The 14,980-nt window shown below is 51.6% G+C and overlaps 1 protein-coding gene across 2 annotated transcripts in view; it reads left to right on the plus strand.

The window, feature by feature from the left end:
- Positions 1-14,980, plus strand: part of LOC133644952 (transforming growth factor-beta-induced protein ig-h3-like) — a 41,351-nt gene that overhangs the window by 8,763 nt on the left and 17,608 nt on the right. For both annotated transcript variants that reach the window (XM_062039717.1, XM_062039718.1), the window contains exon 5: positions 2,949-3,113. In XM_062039717.1, coding sequence (XP_061895701.1) covers positions 2,949-3,113 — 165 coding nt within the window. The remainder of the gene's footprint in view (positions 1-2,948; positions 3,114-14,980) is intronic.

The following is a 14,980-nucleotide window of genomic DNA, read 5'->3' on the forward strand; positions in this document are numbered from 1 at the left end:
TGAACACTTAGCGTCTAACAATCTCTGTGAACCCTTTCGATCCAGTTTCAGGGCAGATCACTCTACGGAGACAGCCCTCGCAAAAATGACTAATGATCTATTGCTAACGATGGATTCTGATGCGTCATCTATGTTGCTGCTTCTTGATCTTAGCGCCGCTTTCCATACCGTCCATCATAATATTTTATTAGAGCGTATCAAAACACGTATTGGTATGTCAGACTTAGCCTTGTCTTGGTTTAAGTCTTATCTTACTGACAGGATGCAGTGTGTCTCCCATAACAATGTGACATCGGACTATGTTAAGGTAACGTGCGGAGTTCCCCAGGGTTCGGTTCTTGGCCCTGCACTCTTTAGTATCTACATGCTGCCGCTAGGTGACATCATAGCTGTTAGCTTTCACTGTTATGCTGATGACACTCAACTCTACATGCCCCTAAAGCTGACCAACACGCCGGATTGTAGTCAGCTGGAGGCGTGTTTTAATGAAATTAAACAATGGATACCCGCTAACTTTTTGCAACTCAATGCTAAGAAAACGGAAATGCTGATTATCGGTTCTGCTAGACACCGACACCTATTTATTAATACCACCTTAACATTTGACAATCAAACAATTACACAAGGCAACTCGGTGATCAAGGGTGATGGGTCAAATGCAGAGGACAAATTTCACCACACCTAGTGTGTGTGTGACTATCATTGGTACCTAAACTTTAACTTAACTTAACTTTCAGGAAACTCAAGGTCTCTTTACAACAGTACAACAAGAATCTTAATACAGTATGAAAATGAAGACTCTATTTTTTAAACAACGGTCGTTTTGTTTTGTAACTATGTACCATATTTTTCGGAGTATAAGTCGCACCGGCCGAAAATGCATAATAAAGAAGGGGGAAAACATATATAAGTCGCACTGGAGTATAAGTTGCATTTTTGGGGGAAATGTATTTGATAAAAGCCAACAGCAAGAATAGACATTTGAAAGGCAATTTAAAATGTCTAAAGAATAGTGAACAACAGGCTGAATAAGTGTACGTTATATGAGGCATAAATAACCAACTGCTATGTTAACGTAACATATTATGGTAAGAGTCATTCAAATAACTATAACATATAGAACATGCTATACGTTTACCAAACAATCTGTCACTCCTAATCGCTAAATCCCATCAAATCTTATACGTCTAGTCTCTTACGTCAATGACATCAATAATATTATTTGATATTTTACGCTAATGTGTTCATCATTTCACACATAAGTCGCTCCTGAGTATAAGTCGCACCCCCGGCCAAACTATGAAAAAAACTGCGACTTATAGTCCGAAAAATACGGTAATATTTGAAATGACATTGTAGTTGAAATAAAGACTAGAGAAAAGACAAGTATGGTCACATAAAACCAAGTGACAGGAAGTTACCTAGTCTTCGTGCTGTGACAAAATCCATTCACGGTCGAATCGCTGATCGGATTTGTTACGATTCAAAATATCCATTCAAAATATTGAAGAATGGTCTTTTAAAGAGACCATTCTTCGGCCTCAGGTTTTATGATCATTTATATACCAAAGAATATATTGCGAGAATTAGGGGTGTAGCGGTACATGTATTTGTATTGAACCGTTTCGGTACGGGGGTTTCGGTTCGGTTCGGAGGTGTACCGAACGAGTTTCCACACGAACATATTAAGTAGCCACCTCCGCTTCCTTCTGCCTCTGTTAGTCCTCTACACAGCACCCAGCATTGTCACACCCACACAACCATCTGATTGCTTACAAACAGAGCGGTAACAGCCAATCAGCAGTGCGTATTCAGAGCGGTAACAGCCAATCAGCAGTGCGTATTCAGAGCGCATTTAGTCAGTGCTTAGCGTTTAGCAGGTAAGCATCAGGCAGCGGACTCTCCCCAAATGATAATAAACACCTCCCAGTCAACTACTAGTAACATCACTATGAGCCTGTTGACCTTCTAGAAATATAAAAGGCAGCTCAGATCGCTCGCAGTTCTGGCTTGAGGTGAAGGCTAATTCGCTTTTAGCGTAACGTTCGCTCATTTTGCGGTGTGTGTGTGTGTGTTACGGACAGCAAAGCCCTGTCTGTCTGTTATTTCACTTTACCTTTTTCTGTGTTGATTGAGCTGTGTTGAAGCAGCAAAAAAGGACATTGTGTTAAATGAAGCGTTTCTGTCTCTGATAGTTGATATAATAATGTAAGTGCATCATTAAGCCTACATGAACTCCATGGTGTTCAGGGATGAATAGTCTCTCCTGTACTCTTTTTTTCAGCTATAGTTACATGAATGATTAGTAATGCAGCAGCCTAGTTTTGAATGGCAGGGTCCCTGCTATCACATGTTGATACAAATAGAACATTTACATCATAAATCAACTACAGGCTTCCCAAATGCTGTAATAAATGAAGCATGATGAGTTGACTTGAAACTGTTTAATGTTGCACTTTTTATATGTAGAAGAAAAGTTTTGTCATTTTATTTAATGTGAGCAACAACTTGAGGCAGTTTAATGTTGATTAACGTGGGCAGAATTATTATAGTGTTCCCAATGTTAAAAGGATAAAGCCATTGTTTACACATTTGGTAAATAAATAACCAAAAAATGTATATTTTGTTGTTTTCTTACTGTACCGAAAATGAACCGAACCGTGACCTCTGAACCGAGATACGTACCGAACCGACATTTTTGTGTAGCGTTACACCCCTAGCGAGAATTGATTTTGAATCGAATCATCACTCCGAGAATCGATTCGAATCGTGAGTCATGAGATTGACGTCTGTGATTTTAGACAGGAGTTAGCGATCGTGTTTTCTACTTAATAGTGATGAGAAGAACCATGGTGGACCAGGACTTGATAGAACTGGATTCCACCGTACAATTGTTTTATTGACTGATATTAACAGACTGACCTTATGAAGTGTGTGGTCCTTGCCAGGAGATCTTGGATGCACTGGTGAGCAACGTCAACATCGAGCTCCTCAACGCTCTCCACTACCACATGGTCAACCGCAGACTGACCTCTGAGGAGCTCAAACATGGCTCCTCCTTCTCCTCCATGTACCAGGACTTCCACGTGCACCTGAATCACTACTCCAACGGGGTAACACACACACACACTCACACACACACACACTCACACACACACACATTCACACACACATGCGTGTGTGGTGTGCGTAGGTCGCTCTCCCTAGTTAGTGTCACTGGATGTGCACGTTGGTAGGTCGCTCTCCCTAGTTAGTGTCACTGGATGTGCACGTTGGTAGGTCGCTCTCCCTAGTTAGTGTCACTGGATGTGCACGTTGGTAGGTCGCTCTCCCTAGTTAGTGTCACTGGATGTGCACGTTGGTAGGTCGCTCTCCCTAGTTAGTGTCACTGGATGTGCACGTTGGTAGGTCGCTCTCCCTAGTTAGTGTCACTGGATGTGCACGTTGGTAGGTCGCTCTCCCTAGTTAGTGTCACTGGATGTGCACGTTGGTAGGTCGCTCTCCCTAGTTAGTGTCACTGGATGTGCACGTTGGTAGGTCGCTCTCCCTAGTTAGTGTCACTGGATGTGCACGTTGGTAGGTCGCTCTCCCGAGTTAGTGTCACTGGATGCGCACGTTGGTAGGTCGCTCTCCCTAGTTAGTGTCACTGGATGTGCACGTTGGTAGGTCGCTCTCCCTAGTTAGTGTCACTGGATGTGCACGTTGGTAGGTCGCTCTCCCTAGTTAGTGTCACTGGATGTGCACGTTGGTAGGTCGCTCTCCCTAGTTAGTGTCACTGGATGTGCACGTTGGTAGGTCGCTCTCCCGAGTTAGTGTCACTGGATGTGCACGTTGGTAGGTCTCTCTCCCGAGTTAGTGTCACTGGATGTGCACGTTGGTAGGTCGCTCTCCCGAGTTAGTGTCACTGGATGTGCACGTTGGTAGGTCGCTCTCCCGAGTTAGTGTCACTGGATGTGTACGTTGGTAGGTCGCTCTCCCTAGTTAGTGTCACTGGATGTGCACGTTGGTAGGTCGCTCTCCCGAGTTAGTGTCACTGGATGTGCACGTTGGTAGGTCGCTCTCCCGAGTTAGTGTCACTGGATGTGCACGTTGGTAGGTCGCTCTCCCTAGTTAGTGTCACTGGATGTGCACGTTGGTAGGTCGCTCTCCCGAGTTAGTGTCACTGGATGTGTACGTTGGTAGGTCGCTCTCCCTGGTTAGTGTCACTGGATGTGTACGTTGGTAGGTCGCTCTCCCTGGTTAGTGTCACTGGATGTGCACGTTGGTAGGTCGCTCTCCCGAGTTAGTGTCACTGGATGTGCACGTTGGTAGGTCGCTCTCCCGAGTTAGTGTCACTGGATGTGCACGTTGGTAGGTCGCTCTCCCGAGTTAGTGTCACTGGATGTGCACGTTGGTAGGTCGCTCTCCCGAGTTAGTGTCACTGGATGTGCACGTTGGTAGGTCGCTCTCCCGAGTTAGTGTCACTGGATGTGCACGTTGGTAGGTCGCTCTCCCGAGTTAGTGTCACTGGAGGTGCATGTTGGTAGGTCGCTCTCCCTAGTTAGTGTCACTGGATGTGCACGTTGGTAGGTCGCTCTCCCTAGTTAGTGTCACTGGATGTGCACGTTCGTAGGTCGCTCTCCCGAGTTAGTGTCACTGGATGTGCACGTTGGTAGGTCGCTCCCCCGAGTTAGTGTCACTGGATGTGCACGTTGGTAGGTCGCTCTCCCGAGTTAGTGTCACTGGATGTGTACGTTGGTAGGTCGCTCTCCCGAGTTAGTGTCACTGGATGTGCACGTTGGTAGGTCGCTCTCCCTAGTTAGTGTCACTGGATGTGCACGTTGGTAGGTCGCTCTCCCGAGTTAGTGTCACTGGATGTGCACGTTGGTAGGTCGCTCTCCCGAGTTAGTGTCACTGGATGTGCACGTTGGTAGGTCGCTCTCCCGAGTTAGTGTCACTGGATGTGCACGTTCGTAGGTCGCTCTCCCGAGTTAGTGTCACTGGATGTGCACGTTGGTAGGTCGCTCTCCCTAGTTAGTGTCACTGGATGTGTACGTTGGTAGGTCGCTCTCCCGAGTTAGTGTCACTGGATGCGCACGTTGGTAGGTCGCTCTCCCTAGTTAGTGTCACTGGATGTGCACGTTGGTAGGTCGCTCCCCCGAGTTAGTGTCACTGGATGTGTACGTTGGTAGGTCGCTCTCCCGAGTTAGTGTCACTGGATGTGCACGTTGGTAGGTCGCTCTCCCGAGTTAGTGTCACTGGATGTGCACGTTCGTAGGTCGCTCTCCCGAGTTAGTGTCACTGGATGTGCACGTTGGTAGGTCGCTCCCCCGAGTTAGTGTCACTGGATGTGCACGTTGGTAGGTCGCTCTCCCTAGTTAGTGTCACTGGATGTGCACGTTGGTAGGTCGCTCTCCCTAGTTAGTGTCACTGGATGTGCACGTTGGTAGGTCGCTCTCCCTAGTTAGTGTCACTGGATGTGCACGTTGGTAGGTCGCTCTCCCTAGTTAGTGTCACTGGATGTGTACGTTGGTAGGTCGCTCTCCCGAGTTAGTGTCACTGGATGTGCACGTTGGTAGGTCGCTCTCCCTAGTTAGTGTCACTGGATGTGTACGTTGGTAGGTCGCTCTCCCGAGTTAGTGTCACTGGATGTGCACGTTGGTAGGTCGCTCTCCCGAGTTAGTGTCACTGGATGTGCACGTTGGTAGGTCGCTCTCCCTAGTTAGTGTCACTGGATGTGCACGTTGGTAGGTCGCTCTCCCTAGTTAGTGTCACTGGATGTGCACGTTGGTAGGTCGCTCTCCCTAGTTAGTGTCACTGGATGTGCACGTTGGTAGGTCGCTCCCCCGAGTTAGTGTCACTGGATGTGCACGTTGGTAGGTCGCTCTCCCTAGTTAGTGTCACTGGATGTGCACGTTGGTAGGTCGCTCTCCCGAGTTAGTGTCACTGGATGTGCACGTTGGTAGGTCGCTCCCCCGAGTTAGTGTCACTGGATGTGCACGTTGGTAGGTCGCTCTCCCTAGTTAGTGTCACTGGATGTGCACGTTGGTAGGTCGCTCTCCCGAGTTAGTGTCACTGGAGGTGCATGTTGGTAGGTCGCTCTCCCTAGTTAGTGTCACTGGATGTGCACGTTGGTAGGTCGCTCTCCCTAGTTAGTGTCACTGGATGTGCACGTTCGTAGGTCGCTCTCCCGAGTTAGTGTCACTGGATGTGCACGTTGGTAGGTCGCTCCCCCGAGTTAGTGTCACTGGATGTGCACGTTGGTAGGTCGCTCTCCCTAGTTAGTGTCACTGGATGTGCACGTTGGTAGGTCGCTCTCCCGAGTTAGTGTCACTGGAGGTGCATGTTGGTAGGTCGCTCTCCCTAGTTAGTGTCACTGGATGTGCACGTTGGTAGGTCGCTCTCCCTAGTTAGTGTCACTGGATGTGCACGTTGGTAGGTCGCTCTCCCTAGTTAGTGTCACTGGATGTGTACGTTGGTAGGTCGCTCTCCCGAGTTAGTGTCACTGGATGCGCACGTTGGTAGGTCGCTCTCCCTAGTTAGTGTCACTGGATGTGCACGTTGGTAGGTCGCTCCCCCGAGTTAGTGTCACTGGATGTGTACGTTGGTAGGTCGCTCTCCCGAGTTAGTGTCACTGGATGCGCACGTTGGTAGGTCTCTCTCCCTAGTTAGTGTCACTGGATGTGCACGTTGGTAGGTCGCTCTCCCTAGTTAGTGTCACTGGATGTGCACGTTGGTAGGTCGCTCCCCTGAGTTAGTGTCACTGGATGTGCACGTTGGTAGGTCGCTCTCCCTAGTTAGTGTCACTGGATGTGCACGTTGCTAGGTCGCTCTCCCGAGTTAGTGTCACTGGATGTGCACGTTGGTAGGTCGCTCCCCCGAGTTGGTGTCACTGGATGTGCACGTTGGTAGGTCGCTCTCCCTAGTTAGTGTCACTGGATGTGTACGTTGGTAGGTCGCTCTCCCGAGTTAGTGTCACTGGATGTGCACGTTGGTAGGTCGCTCTCCCTAGTTAGTGTCACTGGATGTGTACGTTGGTAGGTCGCTCCCCCGAGTTAGTGTCACTGGATGTGTACGTTGGTAGGTCGCTCTCCCGAGTTAGTGTCACTGGATGTGCACGTTGGTAGGTCGCTCTCCCGAGTTAGTGTCACTGGATGTGCACGTTGGTAGGTCGCTCTCCCGAGTTAGTGTCACTGGATGTGCACGTTGGTAGGTCGCTCTCCCGAGTTAGTGTCACTGGAGGTGCATGTTGGTAGGTCGCTCTCCCTAGTTAGTGTCACTGGATGTGCACGTTGGTAGGTCGCTCTCCCTAGTTAGTGTCACTGGATGTGCACGTTCGTAGGTCGCTCTCCCGAGTTAGTGTCACTGGATGTGCACGTTGGTAGGTCGCTCCCCCGAGTTAGTGTCACTGGATGTGCACGTTGGTAGGTCGCTCTCCCGAGTTAGTGTCACTGGATGTGTACGTTGGTAGGTCGCTCTCCCGAGTTAGTGTCACTGGATGTGCACGTTGGTAGGTCGCTCTCCCTAGTTAGTGTCACTGGATGTGCACGTTGGTAGGTCGCTCTCCCGAGTTAGTGTCACTGGATGTGCACGTTGGTAGGTCGCTCTCCCGAGTTAGTGTCACTGGATGTGCACGTTGGTAGGTCGCTCTCCCGAGTTAGTGTCACTGGATGTGCACGTTCGTAGGTCGCTCTCCCGAGTTAGTGTCACTGGATGTGCACGTTGGTAGGTCGCTCTCCCTAGTTAGTGTCACTGGATGTGTACGTTGGTAGGTCGCTCTCCCGAGTTAGTGTCACTGGATGCGCACGTTGGTAGGTCGCTCTCCCTAGTTAGTGTCACTGGATGTGCACGTTGGTAGGTCGCTCCCCCGAGTTAGTGTCACTGGATGTGTACGTTGGTAGGTCGCTCTCCCGAGTTAGTGTCACTGGATGTGCACGTTGGTAGGTCGCTCTCCCGAGTTAGTGTCACTGGATGTGCACGTTCGTAGGTCGCTCTCCCGAGTTAGTGTCACTGGATGTGCACGTTGGTAGGTCGCTCCCCCGAGTTAGTGTCACTGGATGTGCACGTTGGTAGGTCGCTCTCCCTAGTTAGTGTCACTGGATGTGCACGTTGGTAGGTCGCTCTCCCTAGTTAGTGTCACTGGATGTGCACGTTGGTAGGTCGCTCTCCCTAGTTAGTGTCACTGGATGTGCACGTTGGTAGGTCGCTCTCCCTAGTTAGTGTCACTGGATGTGTACGTTGGTAGGTCGCTCTCCCGAGTTAGTGTCACTGGATGTGCACGTTGGTAGGTCGCTCTCCCTAGTTAGTGTCACTGGATGTGTACGTTGGTAGGTCGCTCTCCCGAGTTAGTGTCACTGGATGTGCACGTTGGTAGGTCGCTCTCCCGAGTTAGTGTCACTGGATGTGCACGTTGGTAGGTCGCTCTCCCTAGTTAGTGTCACTGGATGTGCACGTTGGTAGGTCGCTCTCCCTAGTTAGTGTCACTGGATGTGCACGTTGGTAGGTCGCTCTCCCTAGTTAGTGTCACTGGATGTGCACGTTGGTAGGTCGCTCCCCCGAGTTAGTGTCACTGGATGTGCACGTTGGTAGGTCGCTCTCCCTAGTTAGTGTCACTGGATGTGCACGTTGGTAGGTCGCTCTCCCGAGTTAGTGTCACTGGATGTGCACGTTGGTAGGTCGCTCCCCCGAGTTAGTGTCACTGGATGTGCACGTTGGTAGGTCGCTCTCCCTAGTTAGTGTCACTGGATGTGCACGTTGGTAGGTCGCTCTCCCGAGTTAGTGTCACTGGAGGTGCATGTTGGTAGGTCGCTCTCCCTAGTTAGTGTCACTGGATGTGCACGTTGGTAGGTCGCTCTCCCTAGTTAGTGTCACTGGATGTGCACGTTCGTAGGTCGCTCTCCCGAGTTAGTGTCACTGGATGTGCACGTTGGTAGGTCGCTCCCCCGAGTTAGTGTCACTGGATGTGCACGTTGGTAGGTCGCTCTCCCTAGTTAGTGTCACTGGATGTGCACGTTGGTAGGTCGCTCTCCCGAGTTAGTGTCACTGGAGGTGCATGTTGGTAGGTCGCTCTCCCTAGTTAGTGTCACTGGATGTGCACGTTGGTAGGTCGCTCTCCCTAGTTAGTGTCACTGGATGTGCACGTTGGTAGGTCGCTCTCCCTAGTTAGTGTCACTGGATGTGTACGTTGGTAGGTCGCTCTCCCGAGTTAGTGTCACTGGATGCGCACGTTGGTAGGTCGCTCTCCCTAGTTAGTGTCACTGGATGTGCACGTTGGTAGGTCGCTCTCCCTAGTTAGTGTCACTGGATGTGTACGTTGGTAGGTCGCTCTCCCGAGTTAGTGTCACTGGATGCGCACGTTGGTAGGTCGCTCTCCCTAGTTAGTGTCACTGGATGTGCACGTTGGTAGGTCGCTCCCCCGAGTTAGTGTCACTGGATGTGTACGTTGGTAGGTCGCTCTCCCGAGTTAGTGTCACTGGATGCGCACGTTGGTAGGTCTCTCTCCCTAGTTAGTGTCACTGGATGTGCACGTTGGTAGGTCGCTCTCCCTAGTTAGTGTCACTGGATGTGCACGTTGGTAGGTCGCTCCCCTGAGTTAGTGTCACTGGATGTGCACGTTGGTAGGTCGCTCTCCCTAGTTAGTGTCACTGGATGTGCACGTTGCTAGGTCGCTCTCCCGAGTTAGTGTCACTGGATGTGCACGTTGGTAGGTCGCTCCCCCGAGTTGGTGTCACTGGATGTGCACGTTGGTAGGTCGCTCTCCCTAGTTAGTGTCACTGGATGTGTACGTTGGTAGGTCGCTCTCCCGAGTTAGTGTCACTGGATGTGCACGTTGGTAGGTCGCTCTCCCTAGTTAGTGTCACTGGATGTGTACGTTGGTAGGTCGCTCTCCCGAGTTAGTGTCACTGGATGCGCACGTTGGTAGGTCGCTCTCCCTAGTTAGTGTCACTGGATGTGCACGTTGGTAGGTCGCTCTCCCTAGTTAGTGTCACTGGATGTGCACGTTGGTAGGTCGCTCTCCCTAGTGAGTGTCACTGGATGTGCACGTTGGTAGGTCGCTCTCCCTAGTTAGTGTCACTGGATGTGCACGTTGGTAGGTCGCTCTCCCTAGTTAGTGTCACTGGATGTGTACGTTGGTAGGTCGCTCTCCCGAGTTAGTGTCACTGGATGCGCACGTTGGTAGGTCGCTCTCCCTAGTTAGTGTCACTGGATGTGTACGTTGGTAGGTCGCTCTCCCGAGTTAGTGTCACTGGATGCGCACGTTGGTAGGTCGCTCTCCCTAGTTAGTGTCACTGGATGTGCACGTTGGTAGGTCGCTCTCCCTAGTTAGTGTCACTGGATGTGCACGTTGGTAGGTCGCTCTCCCTAGTTAGTGTCACTGGATGTGCACGTTGGTAGGTCGCTCTCCCTAGTTAGTGTCACTGGATGTGTACGTTGGTAGGTCGCTCTCCCGAGTTAGTGTCACTGGATGTGCACGTTGGCAGGTCGCTCTCCCTAGTTAGTGTCACTGGATGTGTACGTTGGTAGGTCGCTCTCCCGAGTTAGTGTCACTGGATGCGCACGTTGGTAGGTCGCTCTCCCTAGTTAGTGTCACTGGATGTGCACGTTGGTAGGTCGCTCTCCCTAGTTAGTGTCACTGGATGTGCACGTTGTTAGGTCGCTCTCCCGAGTTAGTGTCACTGGATGTGCACGTTGGTAGGTCGCTCTCCCGAGTTAGTGTCACTGGATGTGCACGTTCGTAGGTCGCTCTCCCGAGTTAGTGTCACTGGATGTGCACGTTGGTAGGTCGCTCCCCCGAGTTAGTGTCACTGGATGTGCACGTTGGTAGGTCGCTCTCCCTAGTTAGTGTCACTGGATGTGCACGTTGGTAGGTCGCTCTCCCTAGTTAGTGTCACTGGATGTGCACGTTGGTAGGTCGCTCTCCCTAGTTAGTGTCACTGGATGTGCACGTTGGTAGGTCGCTCTCCCTAGTTAGTGTCACTGGATGTGTACGTTGGTAGGTCGCTCTCCCGAGTTAGTGTCACTGGATGTGCACATTGGTAGGTCGCTCTCCCTAGTTAGTGTCACTGGATGTGTACGTTGGTAGGTCGCTCTCCCGAGTTAGTGTCACTGGATGTGCACGTTGGTAGGTCGCTCTCCCGAGTTAGTGTCACTGGATGTGCACGTTGGTAGGTCGCTCTCCCTAGTTAGTGTCACTGGATGTGCACGTTGGTAGGTCGCTCTCCCTAGTTAGTGTCACTGGATGTGCACGTTGGTAGGTCGCTCTCCCTAGTTAGTGTCACTGGATGTGCACGTTGGTAGGTCGCTCCCCCGAGTTAGTGTCACTGGATGTGCACGTTGGTAGGTCGCTCTCCCTAGTTAGTGTCACTGGATGTGCACGTTGGTAGGTCGCTCTCCCGAGTTAGTGTCACTGGATGTGCACGTTGGTAGGTCGCTCCCCCGAGTTAGTGTCACTGGATGTGCACGTTGGTAGGTCGCTCTCCCTAGTTAGTGTCACTGGATGTGCACGTTGGTAGGTCGCTCTCCCGAGTTAGTGTCACTGGAGGTGCATGTTGGTAGGTCGCTCTCCCTAGTTAGTGTCACTGGATGTGCACGTTGGTAGGTCGCTCTCCCTAGTTAGTGTCACTGGATGTGCACGTTCGTAGGTCGCTCTCCCGAGTTAGTGTCACTGGATGTGCACGTTGGTAGGTCGCTCCCCCGAGTTAGTGTCACTGGATGTGCACGTTGGTAGGTCGCTCTCCCTAGTTAGTGTCACTGGATGTGCACGTTGGTAGGTCGCTCTCCCGAGTTAGTGTCACTGGAGGTGCATGTTGGTAGGTCGCTCTCCCTAGTTAGTGTCACTGGATGTGCACGTTGGTAGGTCGCTCTCCCTAGTTAGTGTCACTGGATGTGCACGTTGGTAGGTCGCTCTCCCTAGTTAGTGTCACTGGATGTGTACGTTGGTAGGTCGCTCTCCCGAGTTAGTGTCACTGGATGCGCACGTTGGTAGGTCGCTCTCCCTAGTTAGTGTCACTGGATGTGCACGTTGGTAGGTCGCTCCCCCGAGTTAGTGTCACTGGATGTGTACGTTGGTAGGTCGCTCTCCCGAGTTAGTGTCACTGGATGGGCACGTTGGTAGGTCTCTCTCCCTAGTTAGTGTCACTGGATGTGCACGTTGGTAGGTCGCTCTCCCTAGTTAGTGTCACTGGATGTGCACGTTGGTAGGTCGCTCCCCTGAGTTAGTGTCACTGGATGTGCACGTTGGTAGGTCGCTCTCCCTAGTTAGTGTCACTGGATGTGCACGTTGCTAGGTCGCTCTCCCTAGTTAGTGTCACTGGATGTGTACGTTGGTAGGTCGCTCTCCCGAGTTAGTGTCACTGGATGTGCACGTTGGTAGGTCGCTCTCCCTAGTTAGTGTCACTGGATGTGTACGTTGGTAGGTCGCTCTCCCGAGTTAGTGTCACTGGATGTGCACGTTGGTAGGTCGCTCTCCCGAGTTAGTGTCACTGGATGTGCACGTTGGTAGGTCGCTCTCCCTAGTTAGTGTCACTGGATGTGCACGTTGGTAGGTCGCTCTCCCTAGTTAGTGTCACTGGATGTGCACGTTGGTAGGTCGCTCTCCCTAGTTAGTGTCACTGGATGTGCACGTTGGTAGGTCGCTCCCCGAGTTAGTGTCACTGGATGTGCACGTTGGTAGGTCGCTCTCCCTAGTTAGTGTCACTGGATGTGCACGTTGGTAGGTCGCTCTCCCGAGTTAGTGTCACTGGATGTGCACGTTGGTAGGTCGCTCCCCGAGTTAGTGTCACTGGATGTGCACGTTGGTAGGTCGCTCTCCCTAGTTAGTGTCACTGGATGTGCACGTTGGTAGGTCGCTCTCCCGAGTTAGTGTCACTGGAGTGCATGTTGGTAGGTCGCTCTCCCTAGTTAGTGTCACTGGATGTGCACGTTGGTAGGTCGCTCTCCCTAGTTAGTGTCACTGGATGTGCACGTTCGTAGGTCGCTCTCCCGAGTTAGTGTCACTGGATGTGCACGTTGGTAGGTCGCTCCCCCGAGTTAGTGTCACTGGATGTGCACGTTGGTAGGTCGCTCTCCCTAGTTAGTGTCACTGGATGTGCACGTTGGTAGGTCGCTCTCCGAGTTAGTGTCACTGGAGGTGCATGTTGGTAGGTCGCTCTCCCTAGTTAGTGTCACTGGATGTGCACGTTGGTAGGTCGCTCTCCCTAGTTAGTGTCACTGGATGTGCACGTTGGTAGGTCGCTCTCCCTAGTTAGTGTCACTGGATGTGTACGTTGGTAGGTCGCTCTCCCGAGTTAGTGTCACTGGATGCGCACGTTGGTAGGTCGCTCTCCCTAGTTAGTGTCACTGGATGTGCACGTTGGTAGGTCGCTCTCCCTAGTTAGTGTCACTGGATGTGTACGTTGGTAGGTCGCTCTCCCGAGTTAGTGTCACTGGATGCGCACGTTGGTAGGTCGCTCTCCCTAGTTAGTGTCACTGGATGTGCACGTTGGTAGGTCGCTCCCCGAGTTAGTGTCACTGGATGTGTACGTTGGTAGGTCGCTCTCCCGAGTTAGTGTCACTGGATGCGCACGTTGGTAGGTCTCTCTCCCTAGTTAGTGTCACTGGATGTGCACGTTGGTAGGTCGCTCTCCCTAGTTAGTGTCACTGGATGTGCACGTTGGTAGGTCGCTCCCTGAGTTAGTGTCACTGGATGTGCACGTTGGTAGGTCGCTCTCCCTAGTTAGTGTCACTGGATGTGCACGTTGCTAGGTCGCTCTCCCGAGTTAGTGTCACTGGATGTGCACGTTGGTAGGTCGCTCCCCGAGTTGGTGTCACTGGATGTGCACGTTGGTAGGTCGCTCTCCCTAGTTAGTGTCACTGGATGTGTACGTTGGTAGGTCGCTCTCCCGAGTTAGTGTCACTGGATGTGCACGTTGGTAGGTCGCTCTCCCTAGTTAGTGTCACTGGATGTGTACGTTGGTAGGTCGCTCTCCCGAGTTAGTGTCACTGGATGCGCACGTTGGTAGGTCGCTCTCCCTAGTTAGTGTCACTGGATGTGCACGTTGGTAGGTCGCTCTCCCTAGTTAGTGTCACTGGATGTGCACGTTGGTAGGTCGCTCTCCCTAGTGAGTGTCACTGGATGTGCACGTTGGTAGGTCGCTCTCCCTAGTTAGTGTCACTGGATGTGCACGTTGGTAGGTCGCTCTCCCTAGTTAGTGTCACTGGATGTGTACGTTGGTAGGTCGCTCTCCCGAGTTAGTGTCACTGGATGCGCACGTTGGTAGGTCGCTCTCCCTAGTTAGTGTCACTGGATGTGTACGTTGGTAGGTGTCGCTCTCCCGAGTTAGTGTCACTGGATGTGCACGTTGGTAGGTCGCTCTCCCTAGTTAGTGTCACTGGATGTGCACGTTGGTAGGTCGCTCTCCCTAGTTAGTGTCACTGGATGTGCACGTTGGTAGGTCGCTCTCCCTAGTTAGTGTCACTGGATGTGCACGTTGGTAGGTCGCTCTCCCTAGTTAGTGTCACTGGATGTGCACGTTGGTAGGTCGCTCTCCCGAGTTAGTGTCACTGGATGTGCACGTTGGTAGGTCGCTCTCCCTAGTTAGTGTCACTGGATGTGCTACGTTGGTAGGTCGCTCTCCCGAGTTAGTGTCACTGGATGTGCACGTTGGTAGGTCGCTCTCCCTAGTTAGTGTCACTGGATGTGCACGTTGGGTCGCTCTCCCTAGTTAGTGTCACTGGATGTGCACGTTGGTAGGTCGCTCTCCCGAGTTAGTGTCACTGGATGTGCACGTTGGTAGGTCGCTCTCCCGAGTTAGTGTCACTGGATGTGCACGTTCGGTAGGTCGCTCTCCCGAGTTAGTGTCACTGGATGTGCACGTTGGTAGGTCGCTCTCCCCGAGTTAGTGTCACTGGATGTGCACGTTGGGTAGGTCGCTCTCCCTAGTTAGTGTCACTGGATGTGCACGTTGGTAGGTCGCTCTCCCTAGTTAGTGTCACTGGATGTGCACGTTGGTAGGTCGCTCTC

The sequence above is a fragment of the Entelurus aequoreus genome, linkage group LG28 (genome assembly GCF_033978785.1).
Source record: "Entelurus aequoreus isolate RoL-2023_Sb linkage group LG28, RoL_Eaeq_v1.1, whole genome shotgun sequence".
NCBI classification, from domain to species: Eukaryota; Metazoa; Chordata; class Actinopteri; order Syngnathiformes; family Syngnathidae; genus Entelurus; species Entelurus aequoreus.